Source organism: Palaemon carinicauda, chromosome 22 (assembly GCF_036898095.1).
Source record: "Palaemon carinicauda isolate YSFRI2023 chromosome 22, ASM3689809v2, whole genome shotgun sequence".
NCBI classification, from domain to species: Eukaryota; Metazoa; Arthropoda; class Malacostraca; order Decapoda; family Palaemonidae; genus Palaemon; species Palaemon carinicauda.
The window spans coordinates 54,338,060-54,364,375 of NC_090746.1; the positions used below are offsets into that span (position 1 = coordinate 54,338,060).

At 43.2% G+C, this 26,316-nt stretch overlaps 1 protein-coding gene across 1 annotated transcript in view; it reads right to left on the bottom strand.

Annotated features, from left to right (window-relative positions):
• LOC137615889 (craniofacial development protein 2-like) overlaps positions 1-15,799 on the bottom strand; it is a 16,882-nt gene extending 1,083 nt beyond the window's left edge. The window contains exons 1-2 of the mRNA XM_068345575.1: positions 15,270-15,799; positions 11,023-11,148 (exon numbers count right to left, since the gene is read on the bottom strand). Coding sequence (XP_068201676.1) covers positions 11,023-11,148; positions 15,270-15,799 — 656 coding nt within the window. The remainder of the gene's footprint in view (positions 1-11,022; positions 11,149-15,269) is intronic.
• Positions 15,800-26,316: the final 10,517 nt, after the last annotated feature.

Here is a 26,316-nt window from a genome sequence, read left to right on the forward strand (position 1 = left end):
TGTCCAAAATTGAGAGGTGAAAGTGGTACCCCTGTCAGAAGTAATATGCTTAGGGATACCAAATCTCCCTATCCATCCTGAGAGTAAGGCAGATGTACAGGTGGCGAACGTTGCAGTTTCCATGGGAATGGCTTCAGTCCAGCGAGTGGAGCGGTCAATGACGGTAAACACGTAACAATATCCTTGAGATGTGGGTAGGGGACCTACATAATCATTGTGAATGTGGGAAAAGTGCTCCTGAGGTTGAGGAAAGATGCCCATTCCTGAATCTGTGTGTCAATGTACTTTTGAGGTTTGGCATGAAGTACAGGCGCAGACCTAATCTTTAGCATCCTTAATAATGCCATGCCAAAGAAACTTTGTCTTCAGTAACTGTGCAGTAGAATGGTGCGAGGGATGTGAAAGGCCATGAATGAAATTAAACACCTGTCGGCGCATGGGATCAGGTATCCACGGTCTAGGTCTACAAGTACTGACGTCACAGAGGAGTCGTCGAGAGGGACATCCTCCCAATGGAGGAATGTGCAGGATGTCCAACATGCATAGTACTCTGTAGCTTTTTGTTGGGCTTCTGCCAAGGGGTTGTAATCCAATCCCAGGTGAATGGCGGTCAAATGTGATTCTTGACAGGGCATTGGCAACGGGATTCATTTTCCCATGGACGTGTTGAAGTGTACAATTGTATTCAGCCACGGTGGAGAGATATCGGCGTTGATGGACGGACCAGGCGTCGAACTGCTGAGTGAAGGCGTGCACCAGAAGCATGTGGGCCATGCAAATGACGAAGGGCATACCTTCCAAGAAGTGGCGAAAGTGACAGACACCCAAGTGCACCGCCAGCAATTCATGGTTAAAGGTAGAGTAGCTGGATTCTGCCTTGGACAGTTTTCTACTGAAGAAGACCAATGGGTGGGGTGAGCCTTTGACAACCGCTCGAGTACTGTCGCAATGGCGACGTCGCTGGCATTGGTGGAGGGGAGAGGTGCATGTGGCGTGGGAACAGTGAGAGAAGCAGAAGATGGTAGAGCATTCTTTACATTGCAGAAGGACACTTCTTGAAGGGGACCCCACTTCAGGTCTTTTGGCTTGCCCTTGAGGGAGGCGTAGAGGGGGGCAAGAGTGGTGGCGAGGGCAGGCAGGAAAGTTTGATAATAGTTGATCATGTCCAAGAATTTTTCTAGTGCTTTGATGATCTAGGGCGTAGAGAAGTCCTGAACGGCTGCTTCCTTCTCAGGGAGGGGGTCGACTCCTTAAGGAGTGATGCGGTGCTCTAAGAATAATACATCGTTGGCCCCAAAGGTACACTTGTTGTACCGGACTGCAAGGCTGTTCTGTTATAGGCAGTTGAGCACGATGCGTAGATGATGGAGGTGTTCCTCTTCGCAGGAAGAGAACACAAGTATGTCATCCACCTAACATATACAGAAGGGGAGGTCCCCTAAGAGGTCGTCCATGAGACGTTGAAAAGTGGCCCCAGCATTACGAAGGCCAAAACAGGAATAATTGAAGGTGCATGTACCCAAGGAAGAGGTGATGGTGGTCTTGGGAATGTCTTCTGGGTTCATGAGCACCTGATAATATCCCTTAAGGAGGTTGAGTGTGGCGGAAACCTTTGCTTTCTGCAATTAGGAGGTCATGTCGGCGATGTTTGGGAGGGGGTAGTGATTCAGTTCTGTCTACATGTTCAAGCACCTGCCATCCCCATACGGATGCCGAAAGCCATCTTTTTTCAGAACGATGTGTAAGGGTGACGACCATGGGCTTGAGGCCTCTTGGCAAAGGCCTATTTCTACCTTTTTGGTGAATGTTTGTTTAGCGGCTGCCAAACGATTAGGTGCCAAACGCCTGAATCTGGCGAATACTGGGAGCCCTGTCGTCATGATATGGGGATAAATCTGTGTTTGGCGGGAACCATGGTTGTTTGACGAAGTTTTGGATGGAAAACATCTGGGTATGACGTGAGGAGGTGGGCATAGCCATCCGTGGGTACACTGATGTGGAAAGCGAGGCTGGAAGTGCTGTTTGGAGAGACGTCGAGGAGTATGAATCCATGTTAACTAATCGTCGGTAAGTTACATCGACCAGGAAGTGAAAATTTGAGAGGAAATCCGCACCGAGGTTTGGCAATGTGACGTCAGCTACGAGAAATTTACAAATATATTTGGCGCTTCCAAATGTTAATGTGAGGGTTTCATAACCATGGGTAGGTATTGCAGATCCGTTGGCAGCTATCAGGCGGACATCGGCAGTCTTAGACAGACTACGTCATGTCCTGGAGAGTGGCATTGGCAGAAGAGAACAGCAAGCACTCGTGTCTACCAAAATGCACACACTCGTGCCTGCATCATGTAAAAGGAAAACATTAGTGATAGGGAAGGCCACCACCGCAAGCAATGGCCTACTCAGACGATTTTGGGCCCCTGCCAACCATTCCCACATTTCTTCATAGCGACGCTGAATTTGGAGTGGTAGTAGCATAACTATTGCTGATGGGTATCAGTAAGTAGCTGGAGAAGTCGTTGTTTGGAGCATAATCGAGGGGTGGCATATGTGGGTGGTGGGTGGGTTTGTCGCTGCTCTGGCACTTAGTTGTCCACTTCGTCAGGAGTGGAGGGGTTAATGGAGGTCTGGAAGGTGGTGAAGTGGCTGTCCATGAGGGCATCGACTTTGGTCATCAGGTCCTTCATTGGCAAAATATCAACATCAGGGATAGCAGCACGTACAAGTTTGGGTAGACTCCGTACCCAAAGGGCATGGAGTAGATTCACTTCACGAGGAGAGCCGTCTGCGGTAGGTTGCAGGCAATCGATACTGGTCATTTCCTTGAGAGCGAGCGAAGCCTTTTGGTCTCCCAATGATTGTTGAGAGAGCTGGAAAAGTTTTGCTATGTGGGCAGCCAGTGATGGTGAGTACTGCTCCAGGAGGTAGAATTTGTGGGCGTCGTAAGTTATTGGGGTTTTCCCCTGCTCGCACAGCCAATCTGAGATTTCTGGGAATGTGCCCCCGGGGATCGCCGCAAAAACTTAATCTGCTTTGTTTCTTGAGTAAGTCACACTCTTGATGTGAAACTGAACTTCATCACGCTGAAACCAGGCAAAGGCTTCTCCGCTTGTGAAAGGCAGTAGTTTCATTGAGGCGGTGTGTGTCGAAGAGGCAGGTTCAGTGGGCACATCTTCAAACAGTAGGGCCCAGCGGTGAAGAGGCAAGCGGAACGGAACGGACACTCTTCTGGTCACCAAATGTATGAGGTGCCATTTAGGTGGTAACTGAAAGACGAGGAGAATGCAACTAACTTTATTTCAACAGACAGGGAGCTTTTATTACAACAGCTTTAGTGGAAGGTCACAAATATTTAAAATGATCAATTCAAGAATAGACAGGCTTAAACTGGTTCTGTTAACAGGGAGGTGTAGAATGAGATAACAATAAAAAGAAAATACCGTTACAATATATGAGTGTGTGTGAAACATGTGCGGTACAGGAGGTTGGGACATATCACTTTGTCATTTGTTGAGTTGTGTAGTATGACCTGTTGCTCCAAATTCAGCACATGAGCTAGCTGGTACAGTCTCCTAACATGCAAGTTGATGTTAAAAGAATAATGGCTGAGCTCCACAAAGCAGCAATTTTAAACATAAAACTTACCCGCTGGTTATATAAGAATGGCTATGGTCCCTTGGACGCTCCGCAGAAATTCGAAATCTAGTGAGAATCGCAGATATGCCAGGTGTACACTAGCGGCCTGGCAATAGATAGGCCAAACTATTCTAGTTACTTCAGAACCTTCCCTGTGCTCTTGCGAGCAAGAAGTGTTGGAATTCACTCGTGATTAACCTGGATTTTAGAAGCATTTTGGTGATGTATACCTAATTTTCGGGTTCTGGCATTCGCTTATATGTTTATTTGATCTGTGATCACGTGTCTATAACTTAAAAGGTAGGATTAGAAGGTTTTTCAACATATTTTAAACCTCAAGAAAGCATAAGGGCGGGATGTAAACATCTCGTCCATTGATGACGTCACAGCCTTATGACGTAGGCTAAAAGTCTGGCTTGCTTTTTTACAAAGAATGATAAGTGTATTCTTTCTTTTGAAGTATTAAGTTTTAAATTAAATTAAAGGATCTTGTTATTTTTAAAATTTTATCCTTTTAATAGGTTTTCTTTAGATAATCTTCGATCTGTTTTCAAAGATTAACTAGCGTTCAGTTTATTTTTATTACGCAGTTGTCAGTATCATTACGATATTACGATATCTCTTTGTAGCGATTTTTATGAATAGTACATTCTTCTTACAACTCTAGTTTTTAAGTTGTACTATATAAAAGGAACATGTTATTTTGCAATTAATTGGTCCTTTCGGTATTTTTCTTTAGTCAGTGATTAAAGGAAGTTACAGTTCAGTTAATGTTTATACGACGCAGTATTCTTTACAATCGATATAGCGGATGATTCTGTGTATCGTTGTTTACTTGGTGGTTTTTGGAATACTAAAATTGTTCATATATTAGTTGTAGATGTTCCAATGGGTACGGGTGATAATTCGCCTTTTATTGGAACCACTTAATTTAAGGGTTTATTTTAATTTATAGATATTCTTTTCTTATATCTATTAAGGTAATATTTTATATTTAATATTTTGTTGCATTTATATGGGATTCAGTGACTTTTGCATTCCCATTCAAACCAGTGACAGAATTGTAAGTCTCTCTCTACGGGATTCATTTCGTTTGAGAGAGCGTATACTTTGGTTTTCAATAATTGTGAAAATATCTTTTTATCAAAGAGTAAAATGTAAATTTTTCAGTGCTAAATTAGGCAGTGAATTTTATTCAGTGGAGGGTGCTTCTATTCTGACCTGTCGTTATCCTAGCCTTAGACCTCTGTCAAGCTCCCGGACCCAGGGGAGAAGTTAAGTCGAACGGCGAAAGGAATCGAGAGGGTAGCCGGGCGTTACAATCTTTTAAGACCTGAACAGAAGTCCTCTCGAGCGTTTTCTGTCGATCCCCAGAACGCTCACCCTCGCACGAAACTGAAAACAAAATTAGATTCATTCTGCGCGTGTTACGTTTCATGTGTCGCGGACGTAGTGCCACCAGGTCCACCAGATGGGTGTCGTCTGCCGACAGTGGGAAGCGCTATGGGATCGACGAAGATAATGCTGCATACGTTTCGCCTAAGGTTGATCCTTGATCTTTGCTGTTAGACTTGATCTTTGCTGTTAGACATTAACAGCAACTATCTTCGTTATGCAGTCTTATCAGTCTGCCGTTGGCAGTGCGGTTGGGTGTCACGTTTCCGGTTTTGATACAGTACCACTGGCTACATGCCTTTTCCGGTGATGACTCGTTGTCGCACTGGCGGCCTACCAGCCGCAATGTTCAATGGTGGGAGAAGGTGGATGCATCGCTTCGATTACCTGCTCAACGCCAACCGACCGCTCATAGCGCCTAGTATAAGTATATTCAGGAGCGCCGACGTTTGCCAGGCAGCAGAGCATGCTACCAAGCGACATGACAGACAGCAGAGCCGAGCGAAGCGTCAGTGGAACGGTGCGAGCGTCAATGGAGCGGAACGTCAACGGAGCGGTGCGAGCGTCAATGGAGCGGAACGTCAACGGAGCGGTGCGAGCGTCAATGGAGCGGAACGTCAACGGAGCGGTGCGAGCGTCAATGGAGCGGAACGTCAACGGAGCGGTGCGAGCGTCAATGGAGCGGAACGTCAACGGAGCGGAGCGTCAGTGTCAGTGTGGACGCTTCAGCGTCTGTGTGGACACTTCCACGTCAGTGTGGACGCTTCAGCGTCAGTGTGGACACTTCGCTACTCTATTTATTTTATTTTTATTACTAGCCAGGATACAACCCTAGTCGAGAAAGCAAGATGCTTTAACCCAAAGGGCTCCTATAGGGAAAGATGGCTCAGTGAGGAAATAAGAAAATAAATAAATTAACATTAAATCATTCTCAGAAAAGTAAAGAACCTTACTGTAGAGGTTGATGCAGCGCTTGCAGCTGCAACAGCAGGAAGTGCATTAAGGCCTTTATGAGAATAGAGCGTAAGAGTATATCTCCCACCACAGGCAGATCTTTTATGATTTAATGTATTATGGTTTAAAACGCTCTTGTTCAGTGGCTCATAAACATAGCACAGTGCACTGGAGGAGGTGTTTGTTCGTGTTCGTCTTACTGCTAGCCCGACACCTCTTCCTTACTTCCCAACCCCTGGGAGAAGGAAGGTCGATAGGCTAAGGTACATCGCGGACCTTGTGCGCTAAACGTATGTTCCACGGAGCGATCCTGTCAATACAGTCCAAGACGTTCCCTCTCCGCTTTGGAATGATGAAGTAAAGCTCTTTTCATCGCCTACGATTGTCGAACTATGACGTCACAACCATGTGACATAGTCTCTTGAGAAGAGCGAAGTTTGAATTTCTTGAAGCGATCGGTTCGTCATTGCTATGGTATCACGGATCTTGTGACTTTTTTCTGCTTAATAGGACGCAGTTCCCTGACGGGGATGTCGTTCTGCGTTTTCTCTGTCTACTAGACTAGGAAGTTACTCGTCATGTACGCATGCGAACAGGACTTACCCTTGCAGCAGGGGTGTCGCGATGCTTAAACTGGAAGCAATCGAGCGTGTTTTCTTCCACGAGAAAAGCGGAAGTCAGACAAGTTGCATAAAATCCTAGCTCTTCCTCTGGAATCTTATGCACTTTTAGGGAAGAAAGAGTTTGTCCTCGTCGAAGGACACAAAACCTAGACTTGGTAGTCACCAACAATACGTCCAAGACCTTTCAGGAGTCGTATGTTTTCTAATAACTTATCCTGCAGTAACTGATGTTCACCGGAGGTTTTCTTTTCAAAAGAAGGCGACGTGTCAGCACCAAAATTTTGTAAGACACATAGTTCTTCGAAAGAAAAGGTGTTCAGTTTGCTTCTGTTCATGCTTCCTCTCCTTCCCCAGTTTGGGGGAATGTCTAGTACTTTCCTCTGGGGTCTAGCGACTACTGTTGACGGTATCTCGCAGCATTTGGATACATTCAGGTCGCTGTGGAAATGTCATAAGGACTTTCCCAGGTCGCTCACGGGACTCGGTTGATGATCTCTCACAGCCATCGCTCACGCTTGAGTTGGCGCACACGCTGCCCCGCGAGTGTAGGTTTGGTCTGAGCTAAAAGAGGTCAATTTCATCTCTTTTTAGTGTTTACGATTCTCGGGGGGAAAAAATTTCTCCTAAAAGAGTCTAGATCTTGACTCTCTCTCACGACATGTTGAGCATATGCAGCATGCTGGAACCATACTGGACTCATGCTGGGACCATGCTGAGTGCATGCTGGAAGCATGTCATCAGTCTGTTTCCCAGTGTCAGGATCACGAACACTTTATTTTAAACCATAAAGCTTTAGGTCTAGCTGCTTCCATTATTTCGGAAAACCCCTAAGATCTACAGGGTTGTTCGAAGGAGGCAGCTGAGGCTATCGCTTGTACAAAGGACCTTTACCTCAAGGTTTTGCAGCCCAAATAAGAGGTTTTATGGAGTGGTGTAGAGCTAAAGCAGTCTCTTCATTTAGTAACTCTAGAATACAAGTGGCCTATTTCTTCTTAGACCTTAGAAGAAAACACATTTTTACCTCCTCGACCATCAAGGGGTACAGGAGTATACGGGCAGCTGTCTTCAGACGCGGGAGATTGGATCTATCAAATAAAGACCTTAAAGATCTTCTCATATCATTTGAGATGACTTAGAAGCGTTAGCAAGATTCGCCAGCCTGGAATTTAGAGGTTGTTTCTGGAATTCCGCGGTAATGACAGATTCTAGCCTTTACACTTGGTTTCTTTTTTTAAGGTCTAACTTTGGAGACTTTTCTGAGTAAGTCTGGCAATAGTTGAGATTCAGTGAAGTTCACTCTTTTAGCAAGAACATGGACTTCAGAATGGATAAGCCATAGGCGCCTTGCAACCTGGATTCTTGGTCATTAACAAACGTCCTTCTCATCCATGGCCTAAATCTTTCGAGATCACTATCCTCTCGGATATGGTTTGTGAAGGGTTGAGGAGAGTTTTTTGTCCGGTTAAAACGATGAAGTTTTATCTGGACAGGACTAAAGGAGTTAAGAGACTATTCAAGGCTCTTGGGTGCACGGTCAAAAAGCCTGCGCTATCTATGTCCTAAACACTCTATCATCTCGTATAGACTTTAATTACAAAGGCTCTTTCACACTGTGGTGTGACAGATCTTAAGCTGTCGAAAGAGTAAAGACTCATGAAGTTAGAGCTGTGGGAGATTCTGTAACTTTTAAGCAAACTGTTCTCTGCAAATCATCGTGCATACAGCCTGTTGAAGGGGTAATCCTGTATTCGCCTTGCATTACTTATACTGTTTCCAGTCTCTTTATGAGGACGGTTACGTTTTGGGATCATTCGTAACAACGAGTGCAGTAGTAGGTGAAATATCCACCACTATATTTCCCTAAATTCCTAGTACCCCTGTTCTTCTCTTGGAACTTTTATATGTTTTTATGATTGTACGTGAAGATTGGTCGGCAATCTTCCATAATCTTTGATTTAGTCAGGTGGTCATTTTGTTCCTAGAGAGCGCCCGGAACAAGGGTATTAGTTGAGGTCCTGTCATGTTATAGGTTATTGAACCTTTTGACAGCTCCTAGAGATCTTCAGCCCCCTGAGTGGACCGCTGGATCTCGTAAGGATAGCAGATAGAATGAGATAGAGAACCATTGAAGTCAGCTCCCTTATCAGGTACGAACCTCTTAAGTGGTTATATTCAACTCTTAAGTGAATTTCCAATCATGTTGCTGTCTGACCGCCACCAAGGGTGTCAATCAGCCATTCTTATATAACCAGCGGGTAAGTTTTATGTTTAAAAATGATATTTTCATAATAAAATAAATTTTTGAACATACTTACCCGCTGGTTATATAAGTTATGATCCCGCCCTCCTCCCCTCTAGAGACCAAGTGGCACGGAAGGTCTGAAGTAATTGGAATAGTTTGGCCTATCTATCGCCAGGGCGCTAGTGTACACCTGGCATATCTGCGATTGCCACGAGATTTTCGAATTTCTGCGGAGCGTCCAAGGGACTATAGCCATTCTTATATAACCAGCGGGTAAGTATGTTCAAAAATTTATTCTATTATGAAAATATAATTTTTCTGAACCATTTGATGTGCCCTTGACTAACGCTTTGAAGAAGTTGGAGGAAACATTCTTTCATTCAGTGTTTGATGCTGCAATATTAGCCATTCGAGATTGATTTTCCAAGTTTGAAACTGTAGGAGAGAAGTTTGGAGTGTTGACGTGTTTCCAAAATCTCACATTCAAGAAGCTGACAGAACAGTGTGAGAACCTAAGTACTATACTACAGTTTCAGGGACATTTTGACTTGTATGGCAGAGAGCATGCACTGGAGCTGAAAAACTCTGCATGACTTTTCATCAAAGACCATGTCCTTGCTTAAGCTACACACTTTTATGCATGAAAGGGAGCTCGCTGAAATATATCCAAATATGTGGATTACTTTCAGAATTGATATCACTTCCAGTCACAGTTGCTGTAGCTGAGAGAAGCATTTCAATACTCAAACTCATCAAATCCTATCTGAGGTTAACAATGTCATAGGAGCATGTTAGCGGTCTGGCCATCATCAAAACAGATTGCACCAGAACTGAGCAAATGTCCTATTTGCATCAAGGAAGGTTAGAAGAGTCAGAGTGTAGATGGTAGGTGTACTGTGGTGCAATAACTGTATAATATAAATTTTTTGTTCAAACTGTAGTAAAATGAAAGTAGTTTCATAGAAAGGTACTTTGAGAAAAAGTCAGATTTTAGAAGATAGTGGTGCTGTAGTGCAATTTTTTTTTTGTTTAAAGTGTAGCAAAAGTGAAATAATTTAATAATATTTACTTTGTGAAAATTACTCCTGTCCTTAGTATTGGGGGATTTAAACTTATGTTAGCGAACAGGAACAGAGAAGGGGGTTGCGTTGAAGGTGAGGTTTGCGTAGGGCGTCATGTAAGGTAGGACTGCCACTGTATATATTATTAGCCTTAACTGTTCCACTGCAGGACAAAGGCCTCAGATATGTCCTTCAACTCTCGTCTATTTATTGTTTTTCTATGCCAGTCTATACCTGGAAATTTTCTTAGTTCTGTACTGCATGTGCTTCACACATGCTCAATACACTGTAGTGGTATTTATATATATATATATATATATATATATATATATATATATATATATATATATATATATATATACAGTATATATATATATATATATATATATATATATATATATATATATATATATATATATATATCGCTCTCCCTTTCACTGTTAACAGAACCTGATTAAGCCTGCCCTTACATGAAAAAGTATGTTTGAACTTTTGTGACATTCTTGTCCAGAACTTCATGTGTATAAACTCGCTACCTGATGAAATAAAGTCACTTGTATTCACCTTGCCTCTCAGCTACAACCTATCATCCGACTCGCACAGTTGTTGACCACCGGAGTGACCAGCTCCCTCCCGCATTCCCCTCACACTGCTGTGCCCTGCTTGTTACAGTGCCGCCCACCAAACCTGACTCTGACACACGCCACCTCAATCAAACTTACGCCCTTAGCCAGTGGAGAAGTGTTCGCCTGGTTCCAGTTTGTGGAAGTTCAGTATTGCATCAAGGGCATGACTCACTCAAGCAACAAAGCAGACTATGTACTCGCGGCGATCCCCAAGGATACGTTTCCAAAAATCTCTGATTGGCTTTGTGACCAAGGGAATGCCCCAGTAGAGTATGGTGCCTTCAAAAAATACCTCCTGGAGCAGTACTTGCCATCGCCAGCTGCCCGTATAGCCAAGCTTTGTCAGCTTTCTCAACAAATGTTGGGGGACCAAAAGGCTTCACTTGCTATCAAGGAAATGACTAGTATCGATCGCCCGCAACCTGCCGCAGACGACTCTCCTTGGGAAGTGAACCTACTTTATGCCTTTTGGGTATGGCACTTACCCAAACCTGTATGCGCTGCTATCCCCGATGTCAATATTTTGCCCATGAAGAACCTGATGACCAAAGTCGATGCCCTCATGGACAGCTTGTTCACCACCTTCAAGACCTCCATCAACCCATCCACTCCTGAAGAAGAGAACACCTATTCAACCACTCCTGACGAAGAGGATAACTATCAACATCGACCGATGCAGATGTGAATGCGGTAGGACACAGACGCCTACCCCGTGTTTTGCCAGAGTGGCGACAAAGCCACCCACCACCCATATATGCTGCTCCTCGCTCACTCCCTAACTTACTGCTTCTCCAGCCACTTACTTACTGATGCCCATCGGCCGCACTTATGCTTACTACCACTGCAGATTTAGGGCTGCAGCAAAGAAATGTGCGAACGGCTCTCAGTGGCCAAATACTTGTCTTCCCATATTATTAATCTTTTCTTTTTACATGATACAGGTAGGGGCATGCAGTTTTTCTTAGACACTTGTGCATGTCATTCTCTTCTACCAAGGCCACTCTCCAGGACACGACGTGGTCATTCTAAGCCTGCTGACGTCCGCCTGGTAGCTCTTAACGGATTTCCCCATTGCTATGAGACACTCACATTATCGCTTGGGAGCGCCAAATACCATTTGAAATTTTGTGTTGCTAACGTCACATTGCCAATCCTCACTGTGGATTTCCTCTCCCATTTCCATCTTGTTGATGTTGCTCACCGACAGTCAATGCCGACTCGTACTTGTTAACAGCTCTTCAACCCACACCCTCCGACCTGCTCTCCACATCAGCGCACCCATGGAGGCTTACGCCCACCTCCTCACGTTGTGCCCATAAGTCTTCCGTTTGTGTGTTTTCTGTGTGTGCGTATGATTTTGGTCACATTATCATTTTTAATGTTATTGGAGATATTAAACTATAACCATCATCAATCGTAGTAGTAATTATATTTTTGGCAGTAAAGAGATATTCTTAGTGGAGGTGTCTTCACGAAAGCACATTAAAAATATTTAAATGATTGTCATTATTATCATTTCTGTCAAATCAAATCATACACAAGGTGATAAAAAGTAACCCCACCACAAAAAAGGAAGGTAAATACACAGGGTTATATAAGCACATATAAGTAACCAATTTACTTTTATATATCTAAATCGAGAGGAATTGTGAAGCTCATAGCCGATAACTGTTACAGTAGGAAACAACTATACTGCATAAGGCTGCTTCTAATCAACAAATTGTCTTTCTTAATACTTCAACTTTTACCAGGTCACTCTAGCATTGTATTAATTCTGTAGCTTGATTTATCATTATATTCCACGCATTTTATTTTCCTTTCGGAGTCAGTTGAGCAAATTGTTGGCAATCATATCCCCCCAAATCCTTCAATTCTGACCCGTTCTAATATCTCTCTCTCTCTCTCTCTCTCTCTCTCTCTCTCTCTCTCTCTCTCTCTCTCTCTCTCTCTCTCTCTCTCTCTCATAAAAAAAGAAAAAATGGAGTGCCATTACTAAATAGACTTTCCAACTGTCCAGGAACGTAACACCCACCTATTCCCATTATTTCCTATTGAGAAATTATGTTACGTTAACACGACCTCTCCAGGAACACAACCCTCGTGTTAACGGGGAGTTAACTGTATGTCAATTTCATTATTTTATGTTCAATAGAGTGTTAAAGTGTTAACTCTTTCCATTAATTATCAAAATTAAATATTTTTATAAATTAATTTCAAGTGAAACTAGTGATTGTATAATTTTTTCAAGGTGTCTTTCTTTTGTCTTATTCTAAGGATAAGTTCAGATTTATATTTAGAGTGATTTAATTTTGGTGCTAATTTTTAATTGTTGTAACTTTTTATAGAATATATTTATTTTTGTAAAGTGTGTATTATTTCGATCACCAATATTTTTTCTTAGTGCTTTGCTCGTATTCCCTGACTAAGAACCGAAGTGAGAGGTTATTTTTATAACAGTTCAAGGAAAGTAATCACCTAGTTTTGTTTTGAGTAATGCAAGAGACCTTTGGATATTCAGTGTTCATATATATATATATATATATATATATATATATATATATATATATATATATATATATATATATATATATATATTTCCGTCTTCTTTGTTTACATCTTTTCCCACTTTCATATGGGGTCGATGTTTCTGGCCAGGGTTCTCCATCTACCTCTGTCCCACACTTCATCACTGGTTAATCTCTTTGATCGAAGGTCATCCTTGATACAGTTCATCCACCTTCGCTTTGGTCTCCCTCTCCTCGTTCCCAGTACCTCCATTTTCATCACTCTCCTCTCAATATACTGTTCATCTCTTCTCATGACATGACCATACCACCTCAGTCTTCACTTTTGGATCTTATCTGATAGTTCTCTAACTCCTGTGGTACCTCTTTATTACCTCATTCCATATCGTATCTTTTCTTTTCATCCCACACATCCATCTCAACATTCTCCTCTCTGCCACATCCAGCTTCTTCTCTTGTCTTCTTTATTCCCCACATTTTTGCTCCATACATCATTGCCAGTCTCACTACTGTCCTTTGTACTTTACCTTTCAACTTTACCCCTATTTTCCTGTCGCTTAGTACTCTACACACTTTTTTCCAATTCTTCCATCCTGCTTGTATTCTGTGGTTTAGTTCTGCCCCCAGATCACCATCCTCTACAACTGTTGATCCTAAATACTTGAAATTTTCAACTCTTTTTAATCTCTCTCCTTGTAAACTAACTTCCCTATTCTCCCCATTTTTCAACTTTTTTCAATCTCTCTCCTTGTAAACTAACTTCCCCATTCTCCCCATTTTTCAATCTCTCTTTTTCCTGCTGATCTTAAATCCTTTATTTTCCATTTCTCTTCTCCACTCCTCCAGTTTCTCTTCTCCACTCCTCCAGTTTCTCTTCTACTACCTCTCGCCTAGTGCTACACAGTATAACATCATCAGCAAAATGCATACACCAAGGAGACTGATCTCTAATACCTTGTGTTACTACATCCATGACCAGATCAAATAGGTAAGGGCTCAATGCAGACCCCTGATGTAGTCCCACATTTACTGGGAAACTTTCTGTTAGGCCTATACTGCTCTTAACGTGTGCTTCTACCCTCTCATACATATCTTGGGTGATTCTTACATATTTCTCAGGGACTTCCTTTTCTCTCATACATCTTCACAGCTCCTGGCGTGGTACTCGATCATATGCCTTCTCCATGTCAATAAAGACCATGTGTAATCCTTTCTGTTTCTCCTGATGTTTTTCTATCATCTGCCTCAAAGCAAATATTGAATCTACAGTCCCTCTTCCAGGCATGAATCCAAATTGTTCCTCACCAATTGCTGTTTCATCTCTGTCTCTTCTCAATGATCTCCCATATCATCATATCTTTATAAACTTTATGCCTCTGTAGTTGCCACATTCCTGGATGTCTCCTTTCCCCTTATAGATGGGGATGATTAGACTTCCTCTCCATTCCTCTAGCATCTTTTCCTAATTGAAGATCTTTCGCATCAGGTCCCACAAGATATCTATGCCTTCCTCTCCAAGACTCTTCCATACCTCTACTGGTATATTATCCGGTCCTGCGGCTTTACTATTTTTCATCTTCTTTACTGCTTGCTCTACTTCTCTTCTAGTCACTCCTATGGTAACTGCCTCGTTTGGGAGTCCATCTTCAAATACTGTTCTTGGGTTCTCCTCATTCAATAGTCCTTCAAAATAAGTTTCCCACCTTTTAATTTCATTCTCTTCTGCTAGAACTATACCATTGCTATCTTTTATTTGCCTTATCTGCGTCAGGCCTTTAGATGCAGCATCTCGGGCCTTAGCAATTTGTAATATTTTCTTCTCTCCTTCTGGTGTTTCCATCTCTTTATAGACTTTTCTTTGCCTGCTTATAGTTTTCTTTATCCTGCTCTTGTCCTGATAGATCTGCCTTCTTCTTGGCTTCTTTCTTGGTTTTTACCCGTTCTTGCACCTCATCATTCCACCACCATGATTCTTAATCATTTGGGGGTCTTCTTCCTGATGACTTTCCAAGTACTTCACCGATCCTTAGAATCACTTTACTATTCTCGGTCCACCATTCTTGTACATCCTCATGTAACCTTACTGCTTCCAGCACTTTCCCAAGACTCTCAGTTCTGCCTCTTTCAATTTCCACCACTTAATCTTTCCGTCCATTCTCGTCTTTTTACTTCTACAATTCCTCAGTCTGCAATCAATTACCACTAACCTGTGTTGCGCTGCTACACTCTCCCCATTTATCACCTTGCAATTTCTAACCTCTGTCAGATGGTCCCTCTTACACAGCTGCAAATCTATCTGGCTCTCCCTGCCACTGCTACTGTAAATAATCAATCTGTTAATCCTTTTCTCAAAGAAGGTGTTGATCATTGCTAGGTCAAAAGCCACTGCAAAATCAATCACTTTTTCTCCCCCATCATTTCTCTCGCCCACACCCCAACTTCCATGCACTCTCTCTATCCCTTCCCTACTAATTCCCAAGTGGCCATTCAGGTCACCTATAATTACCCTTTCCCTTGCAGGAATTATTCTAAGCTCCTGGTCCATCTCCTCCCAAAATGCATCCTTCTCCTCCGCTGTACATCCAGTTTGCAGGGCATAGGCACACACCACATTGACTATTGTTGCTCCCAGTTCCAGATTTAAACTCATAATTCTGTCATTTTTCCTATTCACTCCAAGCAAACTTACCTTCAAATCTTTCGATAATGTTATTCCTACACCATTTCTTCCTTTCATATTTGCTCCACTGTAATAAAATTTATAACCCTCGCCTAGTTTTCTTGCCTTATTTCCCTTCCACCTGGTCTGCACACACAGCACTCCAAGCTTCCTTCTCTCCATGAGGTCAACCAGCTCTCGCCCTTTTCCAGTCATTGCCCCCATGTTCAGAGTTGCTACTCTCATCCTCTGCTCAGTTATTTTCCTCTGAGCTTGCCTCTTTAACCAAGCCCGCCCATGACTGGGTAGCCCTTGCCGATTTTTCGGAGGGATCAGGAGAGATCCCAACACGTCGCCTAGGGGGAACGCCCTAGTATTAATTCTAATCTCACAATCTCCACTGGCCATATTGGTTTTGGCTAATTTTTCATGGCAGGATGCCTTTCCTGCCGCCAGCCCTCCCCATTTATCGGGGCTTGGGACCGTCACCAAGTTGAGGCTGGCTTGCCCCCACTCAGTGGCTGGTAGGTGCGTAATATTTTCAGAGCATAGGTATTTTTTCAAGTACAGTATAACAGATTATATGAAAAAAAAAATACGCAGGTGAGTTTGGAGCTCGGGAGTTTACCTAATTCGCCAGCTGTAATATACACACACACACACATATATATATATATATATATATATATATATATATATATATATATATATATATATATATATATATATATATTTGGGCTCAGCCATGTCTTCCTGATGGAAGGTTCCTTTAGGCAGCTTTCTAAGGGATATTTGGCTACAGCGATACTCCCAGAGAATTAACCACAGGTTTCCAGAATTCTAACTCCTGGCGCGAGTATCCTTAATATAACTTTTAAGGGTATGGCATAATATCAGGGGACGGGTTTCTTGATACGACACATGGCAATCTTCACCCCAAATAGAGTTTTCGCTTTGAGGGGGAAGAGTGGCGAAACTGAAGGGGAGCCGCTATCAAGGTTACCCGGTGGATCCCCTCCCTGTACCACCCCAGCGAACTATTCCTTTTGTAGTAGCGAATTAAGCACGGTGTATCTCCCAACTGCTCTCGGTTTTGTTACTATTTCAAGGATTATTACTATGCAATCTCCAGCATCTTCATCCTCTGGAAAGTTGAATATTTGATCTTTCCTTTGTATAATTTTGGCTCCCTTCTCACAGTTAAATTAGCTTAATTTAGATGTGTTTAGTGGGGCAGAGCCATCACTGGAAGCGGCCATTTTGGACCACTTTCGTAACCATAAATGCTTTATTTAGTTAGTAGTACGACGTCCCCGGTATTTAGCTTTAATGAATTATAGCTATTTAGGCAAATTATACTAGTGAAGATAAGATTACACATGTAATATTTTATCTTCTGTTTAACGTTTCGATAGTATACGATAGGGCCTCGGTGACGTAGCGTAGCAGAGATCCCGACTCGAGTTAGGCGAGCCTAATGCGTTTTAGTATACTTTAGTAACGATATCCCCGTTTATCCTCTTGTATCGTTTTATTAATTCAATCGGAGATAGCACATCTCCTAGAATTACTAACATAATTCGATACTCGTCTCTTAGAGATTTAAGGATAAACCCTTCCTTCCCTCTGAGTGCTGCCATTAGGCACCAACCCTATCGTTGGTCTTGCCATAGAGTAGTGTACTCCGGCTTGACTGAAATAGTGTTTCTGTCTATCCTCTTTGCCGGTGAGTATCCCGGCTTTGAATTATGACAGTAACTCAGAGTATTCAGTCATGTTGTCGGCAACTCTATCGATGGGGGATTAGTCATTCCCCTGCTGGTTTCACAGTTGCCGGCTTAGGAAGGCCGGCTTCCCTAGTCCACAACCGAAAGTGGTAGTACAGTTGCCGCCACCTTCTCCCTTGTGGTCTAGAAGACATGTCTTATATCCGGCAATGTCTTAGGCTGAGGAATCGTTATTCTTCTGCCGTCCAAGACGGCGCCGGCATAGGAAACCATGTTTCCTTGTTTTGCTGTTGAGAGTAGGAGGCAGACGTGCTGCCTTCTTTCGATGCAAAAATATAAGACCCTTTTCCCTTCCCCTTCTGTCCTTTAGTGACCGCCTGGTCGTCACAACATCTGTGGCTGGTATTCTACAATCTCCCTGCTTGCCGGGCTGATTACGATGCCGGCCGGGCTCCTACAAAGGCGGCTAGATTCCCGCTTCGACCTTCCCCCTAATGGAAACAAAAGGTCCGGGAAAAGTTGTGCTGGTCATGATGGCTGCCGGTGGGAGACCCATTACAACTTTGAGTATTCTTCAGTCCTCTCTTGGACTGCCATCCACAAACCCTGTAACCGGTAGTACAGTCGACAACAGATGTTGTGGCTGGATGGAAGCTAGAATGAATACATTCTTTCCCCTTCCATTTGAATCCTCATTCTGGAAAGAAGGCAGTAGGGATGGTAGTCCCTACAACCCTTATTATTGTACTAAACTATAATAATACGGTAGCCCTTCTATCCATTCTTTCTCTTTCTCTGTCGGTTAGTGCCGCCAGGTACTAGCCTAACCAGAAGTATGCTGGAAGAACTACAGTATAAAACTACAGTATACAGTAGCCAATATTCCTGCAGTATAGATATACAGCAGTTAGAAAACTACAGTATATAATACACAGTAGTATGATATTCCAACATATTCTGTGTGTCCTTTCACAGTCCATTGTTGAGACTGCTAAGCAAATGTTGAAGTGAAGTATTCCTTCAACATTCTGATGTATCCCAGATCATCAGATCATAAAAATCTTTACCCTACAGTATTAATATTCACTTGTGGGAGAGTTAGTGCTAGTATACACTGACTCCAGCTCTACGTACGAGAGCTATTCCACTCTATATTTTCCTAATAAGGAATATTTTTTTTTAAATATTAATATTGAGGGAGGTCACAGCAACTGCCTGGACAGGAAACACAGATATGTGTCTTTCCTATTTCCTTTCTAGCTTACTATCCTAAGGTATAATTATAATAGTAATGATTACTATTTACTATATGTGGATAATTATCAGTATGATAAATTACCCCATACTCATTTCACTCTTTCCTTCCTTACAGAAGGAGGGCAAGATTAAGAGTGCAGCCCTGTTCTGCAACCACAAATGTAAGACCTTTTATGGCCACAAGATGCGCAGGTCTCATGCTCCCCACTGCATCGTATTTGGATCCCTGAGGTACTGGAACCCATATTATTAGTATATATTATTTCAATAATATAAACAACCTAATACTCATTCACCCTTCTCTCCCTTACAGGAGTAGCCGATGGGGAAGTGTACAGGGGTGTTCTGCAACCACAAGAGTAAGAACTTTTGTGGGCATACGATGCACGGGTTTTATGCCCCTGCTGCATCGTATCTGCATCCCTGAGGTTCAGGGACCCGAAAGGTCACTCCAATCGCTTGACCTTGCTGGCCGACAGCTTAGTAAAAGACATCCCTGACACTATGGAGTCAAGGGATACAGCAAGGGAAATCCAACAAAGGTGAGTATTAGGCTTCCAGAGAACTTTCAGGGACCTTACATACCTAACAAATTTTGGAAGTGCCTACTGTTCCCTAAGGCTCAATCGAATATGTTTGTGCCTCAGGCACAGGTCCAGCCTCCCTCTATCCAACGGACGGTGGACACGGATATCAACAGGCACTACAAGGTTTGGACATCCACCAAGATCGGATGTCAGAGACGTCCATTGACACCAGACAGGACCTAATGCAAGAAGACCCTGTATAAGGAGTGGTTCAACCACCCATGGAGAAAGAAGGATCCGTTTCGACGATGACTGAGGTACCTCAGCTCACTGTGCCGGCATATTAACTTATGCCGTCAACCTCTCCAACCCCAACTCCCCAATTGGCTAGACAGTTCAGCAGGAGTGAAATGCTCCTAGAGTTGATCCAGTGGCTGCTGACACTGTTCCGGAAGGAACAAGAGGAGAATAAGCAAGATCTCAAAGAGAGGAAAAGAGAGGTACAGGGAAGGAAACGCCCTGGCGCTTCCAGGGGCTCCACTAAGCCCCCTAAACTATCTGTCCTCCATCACTGTTCCGAACCAACCCCTGGGGGTAGACGGAACACATGCCCAGGTTGAATAGGAAGCTTTATATCTCCTAGAAGTTGGGGCCCAATCCCCTTGAAGAGCTTCAATTCTGGCCCAGCTTTCAGCGTACCCAGATTGCTTCGTGAGACTACGAGATGAACATACATCCCGCGAGGAGGCTATACTGAAGGAAGTCATTGTCCTTGAACATGACAAGGCCCAAGCCATCCTTACCAAGACCCAGAAAGGGGCCGGATATAATAACTCCAAAGTCTCAGCAGTGAATAAAAAACATCCAACCATCATTGCTCCTTCCTCATGAGCCTTCCTCCCTTTTGTAGAAGGCCCTAGACTGTGTAAGAAGAACAGTCGAAGAGGGCAAACCCTGCCCAATCCTAGAGATAGGTTTCTAGCTATGCCCACCTGCGAGGAGAAGTGGAAAGAAGTACATCTAACCTTCTCCGTCTCGAAGTTGGATCCGGAGATAGCAGGTCAGCAGTTTAACGAGAACCTTCCAAAGTTGTCGAACCATCCCTTGAGAAGGGAACAGGACACGAAAGATAAGCTTATCGCCTCCCGGTCTCTTCAGAACCGCTTAAGAAATGTGTGCAGGCCTTTAGTAACGCCCCACCCTTGTGATGGATTTGTAAGTTTTACCTCAGGTCAAAAAGGACCGGTAGAGACCAAGTGTTTTCCGCTTCAACAGTGAAACACGAACCCTGAAAACTGATTTCGTCATGTATCGGGGGCTTAGACCCTTTCCCACAGGAAATGGTCCAAGAGGTCATTACCAAAGCCACCACGGAGAATGGGAACCTGCTCCAAAAGTGGGGTATGTCCTCAAAGAGGAAATCATCATTAGAACTGCACAATTTCCGACCGTGACCAAACCACCTTCCAGATGGTCCCTCAACTGCTGGTAGCCAGTCACCTGTGTTTAATCCTGGCTTTGAAGGGCCCTCGACCACCTTTTGGCCCTACATAGGTAAGGGCCCAAAAAGAGGATCCTCCGGAAACCCCCCAAGGGTGGAGGTGGACGTGGGCACGGAAACAAGTCCTCAGGAACCTCTACACAATGAGAGGTTCCAGGTAGTATGGCAGATTTTTCCACTTTCAGGATCATTGGACCTTCGATCCCTGGTCCACAGCCAAATTACGAATGGACTTGGTTGGAAATGGAACAAAATTCCACCCCACTTTTCCAAAATTCTTCCAACACCCCTTATAGGAAGAATATACCTCACTTGATAAGAAGGTAATGAGAAAAGCGAAGTCCATCAAAATTCCAGGGAAGGCTGTTTTGTGTTCCCAAGAAAGACTTGGACAAACCCAGTCATTCTAGACTTGTCTTCACTCAACTAGTTAATTGAGAACAACAAGTTCTGGATGCTTACATTGCAACACATAAGGACCCTTCTACCAAAAAAGGGGCGTACACAGTCTCAATAGTCCTGGTAGATGCTTAGTGGCACCTACCAGTCAGTCGCCCCCTCTTCTCCTACCTAGGATTCAGGCTACAGAAGACAAAACCTGTCTTCACAGCCATGCCCTTTGGACTAAATATAGCCCCAAAGGTATTCACAAAACTTACGGACACGATCGTCCAGCACCTGCGCTCCGAAGGAGTACAGGTAGTAGCATACCTGGACGATTAGTGGGTGCGGGTAGCATCCAAGACTACTTGTCCGCAAGCGGCTGGAAAGGTGATCCAGTTCCTGGAACACCTGGGCGTCAAGACCAGTCACTAGAAGTCTCGCTTTTCTCCAGCTCACAAGTTTCAATGGTTGTGAATCCATGGGAACTTGCAGTCACAACACCTCTCCATTCTATTAAAGAAGGGGAGAAAAATAGCGGTATCTGTCAGGAGACTAATCCAACACAAGAGGATTTCAAAATGTCAACAGGAAAGAGCACTGGGCTCTCTCCAGTTCGCAATAGGGACAGACCTGGTGCTAAGAAGCACAGCCAAAGGATGTGCCAGGAGTCTGGAGAAGATATGCATCAAAAGCTCTAAGAGATCGACAAGGTTGACATCGACCTGATCGCGCACGCTATTGAGACCGTGGTCAATGAATAAGAGTCTAGCACAGACAATTTTCTTGCAACCACCACAAACATCAGTGGCGATACACACGGAAGCCTCCCTGAAAGAACGGGGAGGCCATCCATATGAAAGGAAAGGGCAAGAAATTGATCACTCCAGTTCAAAACTTTCACATTAATATCTTGGAGGCTATGGCAGTCCTCCTGACGTTAAGGAGACTATCCACTCGCAGAACAGTCCACATCAGATTGGCTCTCAACAACGAGGTGATAATAATATGTCTAATCAACAAAGCTTGAGTTCACATCGCTTCAACCATGTGATGTTAGCCATCCCCCGCCTGGCAAGGAGGAGTAGATGGCATTATCAAGCAGTTCACCTTCAATGGTTCCGCGATGTGACGGCGGATGCTCTATCCAGGGGAAAGCCGATAGAGACAGAATGGTCCCTAGACGCAGACTCATTCTCCCTTATTCTTGATAAAAGTCCCAGAACTGCAGAGTGACCTCTTCGCAACGAGTGACAACAAGAACTAGTAGCCACTTACGAGAACCTTAAGCAGAAGCGATAGACGTCATGTCTTTCGACTGGAACGGATGGAATCAAATGTATCTGCTTCCACCAACCAATCTCCTGCTAAAAGTCCTCGACAAGCTAGTATCCTGCAAAGGAAAAGCTCCTGTAGTGGCCCCCTAAAGGGCCCAAAACCAATGGTTTCCTCTAATTCTAGAATTGAAACTGTAGCTGCTTCCTCTGCCGTACCCAGCTTTATCAAATCTGGTGCAGAAGTCGGCTAATACATTTCATCCCCGAGAACCAACAACCTGCATTTCAGGATTTTTTCGCCCTGACAGCGAACAAAAGTTTGGGATCTTGAAGAATATGACCGACTTCATTGTAGAGTACAAGTCAAGTCCAACCAGAAGACACTGTGAATTGTCTTGGAAGAAAGGGGCACCCCTCGTGAAAACAAGGTGACCTTCAGAAATTTCAAAGGTTTCTGTCTCCCTTTCTTCTTTTACCTACTTGAATGATGCCTGACTTCCACTACGATAACCATTTGTAAGTCGGCCTTGACTAGACCTCTTCTATACGCCTTGAGACGAACCTCATAAGCAAAACTTTTTTTTTTTCTTTTTTAAGGTACCAAAGCATACACTAGACCCATGCCGACAACCCCTCCAAAGCCCATTACATGGTCGTTGGTCAAAGTCTTACACTATGCTTCGAACCTAAACAATGAGGAGTGTACTTGAAAGGAACTAATACAGAAAGTCAATTTTCTGTTCGCAATAGCCTCAGGGGCTAGAGTTAATGAAATACTGTATAGGCCATATTCAGTTCACAGAAGAGGGAGAACTGAATCCTTTCCCAATCCTACTTTTCTCGCCAAACCGGGCTGCCCACCAAAGGTGGGGTCCTTGGAGAGTCTGCCCACTGAAAGAGGATGTCTCCCTATACCCATTAGGGGGTCTTAAGGTCTATCTTCGTAGAACTTCAGACCTCAAGGAAGGACAGCTCTTCCGAGGCGATACCTTGCGATAAAAAAATCTATCCCTAAAAATAACTGAGAGCAGTGCTCACCTACTTATTCGCAGAGCGGATCCTGATAGCTCACCCGCAGTTCATGATCCTAAGAAAATTGCTTCTTCACGGAACTTCTTCCAACACTATTTGAAGCAAGTACATAACATAAGACATGTTGTGGTGGGGGTGGGTAGTTCTAAAGAACCCGACGTCTAAGCCTGCGACGAACAGTGAACTGCTTTGGGACTTTCCAGTGCATCGGGTGCATGGGTACATTTACCCTCAAGTACAAATCATAACTACGATTAACACACTGTTCCACATAGGTGCATTTCTGACCGATAACACCAGTGCCGAGTGAACGTTTGCGTTACGGTGTTCATGCATATCCAAAATCTTTACAGATCAGTCAGATTTGGTTTCACATCTCAATTGAGTGGCATCATTTCGATGAAATTACATATTTTCCCAAAAGGAGAAAATATGGACACTGATGTGTTTTCATTGCCGGATCAGATTCATACCTGATTGTAACTAAAATTAATGATTTAGCTACAAGGTAAAATACTGAACGTATTTGCTTCTTATTGCTGCTATCTCAGTAACAGACGAATAAAACATACTAGAGTTTTAATTAAGCCCTAGAAGGGCCCAACTTGAAATCAGAGTACAGATTTCCGAGGGATAAAGGGTAATCTCTAAGATTTACCGACCGTCCCTATGGAGACACAAACTTTGAATCCTTATAGTCGAAGTCGACACTTTCCCTACAGGGGGCAGGAAGCCCTAAGCTAGTTCCAAGCTTAGTGGATATGACAAATAAGGGTAATGTCATATATAAAGGTCTAGGAGACCATATAAGGAACTCATTCAAAGTAAAGGCACTTATACAAACCCACTGATATAGTACTTTCAAGTAATTCTCTGGTAAACTTCCATCAGGACGACATGGCTGAGCCCAAAAAAACCGATTTTGAGCAAAGCGAAATATCTATTTTTGGGTGAGATGGCCATGTCGTCCTGATGGACCCTCCCTCCTTTCTATAAAGGCATATACATATATGTAACAAAGTCCCCACCCGAAACTACTCTATGTGCGGCTATCCATGCTTAATTGCAACAAGGAATAGTTCGCCGGGGTGGTACGGGGAGGGGATCCACCGGGTAATCTTGATAGTGGCTCACCTTCAATTTCGCCACTCTTCCCCCTCAAAGCGAAAACTCTTATTTGGGGTGAAGATTGCCATGTGTCGTATCAAGAAATACGTCCCCTGATATTATGCGATATACTTAAAACGGAGCGAAAAATCTATTTTTGGGTGAGATGGCCATGTCGTCCTGATGGAAGGTTCCTATTGGTAGCTTATTAAGGGATATTTGGCTACAGTGATATTCTCAGAGAATTGACCTTTAGTTCTCCAGAATTCTAACTCCTGGCGCGAATATCCTTAAAATTTCTCTTTAAGGATATCGCATAATATCAGGGGACATATATCTTGATACGGCACATGGCAATCTTCACCCCGAATAGCGTTTTCGTTTCGAGGGGGAAGAGTGGCGAAACTGAAGGGGGGGGGGGCCGTTATCAAGGTTACCCTTCCTCCCGTACTATTACAAGGATCCAAGATGGCACTCATTCCTTGTAGCATTGAGCATAGTGCTGCAGATATAGTAGTTTCGGGAGGGATATTGCCTAAGCCTTTTCTATGGAAAAGGAGGGCGGGTCCATCAGGACGACATGGCTTGAGCCCAAAAATAGATTTTTCGCTTCGCTTCAAAATCCGTTTTTTGGGCTCAAGCCATGTCGTCCTGATGGAAGTTTACCAGAGAATTACTAGAAAGTACTGTATCTGTGGATTTGTATAAGTGCCTTGACCTTGGGACAATTTTTATACGGTCATACAGACCATTGAGAAATATGACGATACCGTTATACGTCATTACCACTAATCATGGAACAATGTTAGGACTTCCTGCCCCCTTCAGGGAAGTGTCGTGCTAAACAGTAAAAAAGAGTCTCAAGGTTTGTATATTGTAGGAACAAATATAAGTATCAAACAGAACTATTTGTTTAATTTATTCCACTAATATGAGGTTTACTTAGGAAATTAAGTAAAGAACTCTGGCTATCTTTATTGTGCTATTTGCAGGACGAAATAAGATGCAATTACACTTTTAGTCATTTATTTAGGCTAAATGAGTAAATTGGATAACAAGTGCAAATGTAGAATAGAATTATACATACAACAATTACAGATAAAGTTTTTCTACCTGAAAGGGAAGAAAAGGTTAATGCCACTATAAAAATTGAAAAATTTGGAAAATCATCAATATAATTTCAGTAAATGTTGGATACTATCAACACTGTGTACAATGTACACACGGCACAAGTGTTATCTGTATAATTCTTCACCTGAAAATTAGAACAGTCCTAGTGTCACCATGGTGACACTCATATAAAAGATATTGCACTGGAGGTGTCAACACCTTTTCACCCAAATTGATAGTTCCCATCAATTCACTGTTCATCGCAGCACTAGACGACAGGTTTTACTAAAGCGCCTAGGCTAGGTAGCCTAGCGCGGGCGAGATCTCTGTTACCTAAATCGCCGAAACTCTAACGTATACGTTTATTATTATTATTATTATTACTTACTAAGCTACATAAGGAAGAGGAAATTTGTATGCATAATCATATCTTCACTAGTATAATTGTGCCTAAATAGCTTTCATAATTTATTAATGCTATTAAAACCGGGAATGTCGTTCTGCTGACTAAATAACACATGCATGCATAATGAACGACATCGCCCACATGGCGCCTCGGGTGACTGGCCAAGCTCCATAAACACATTAAATTAAACTAATTTCACTGTGAATCAGGAGCTAAAAATTATACACTGTAAAGATTAAATACTCAACTTTCCAGAAGTAGAAGAAGCTG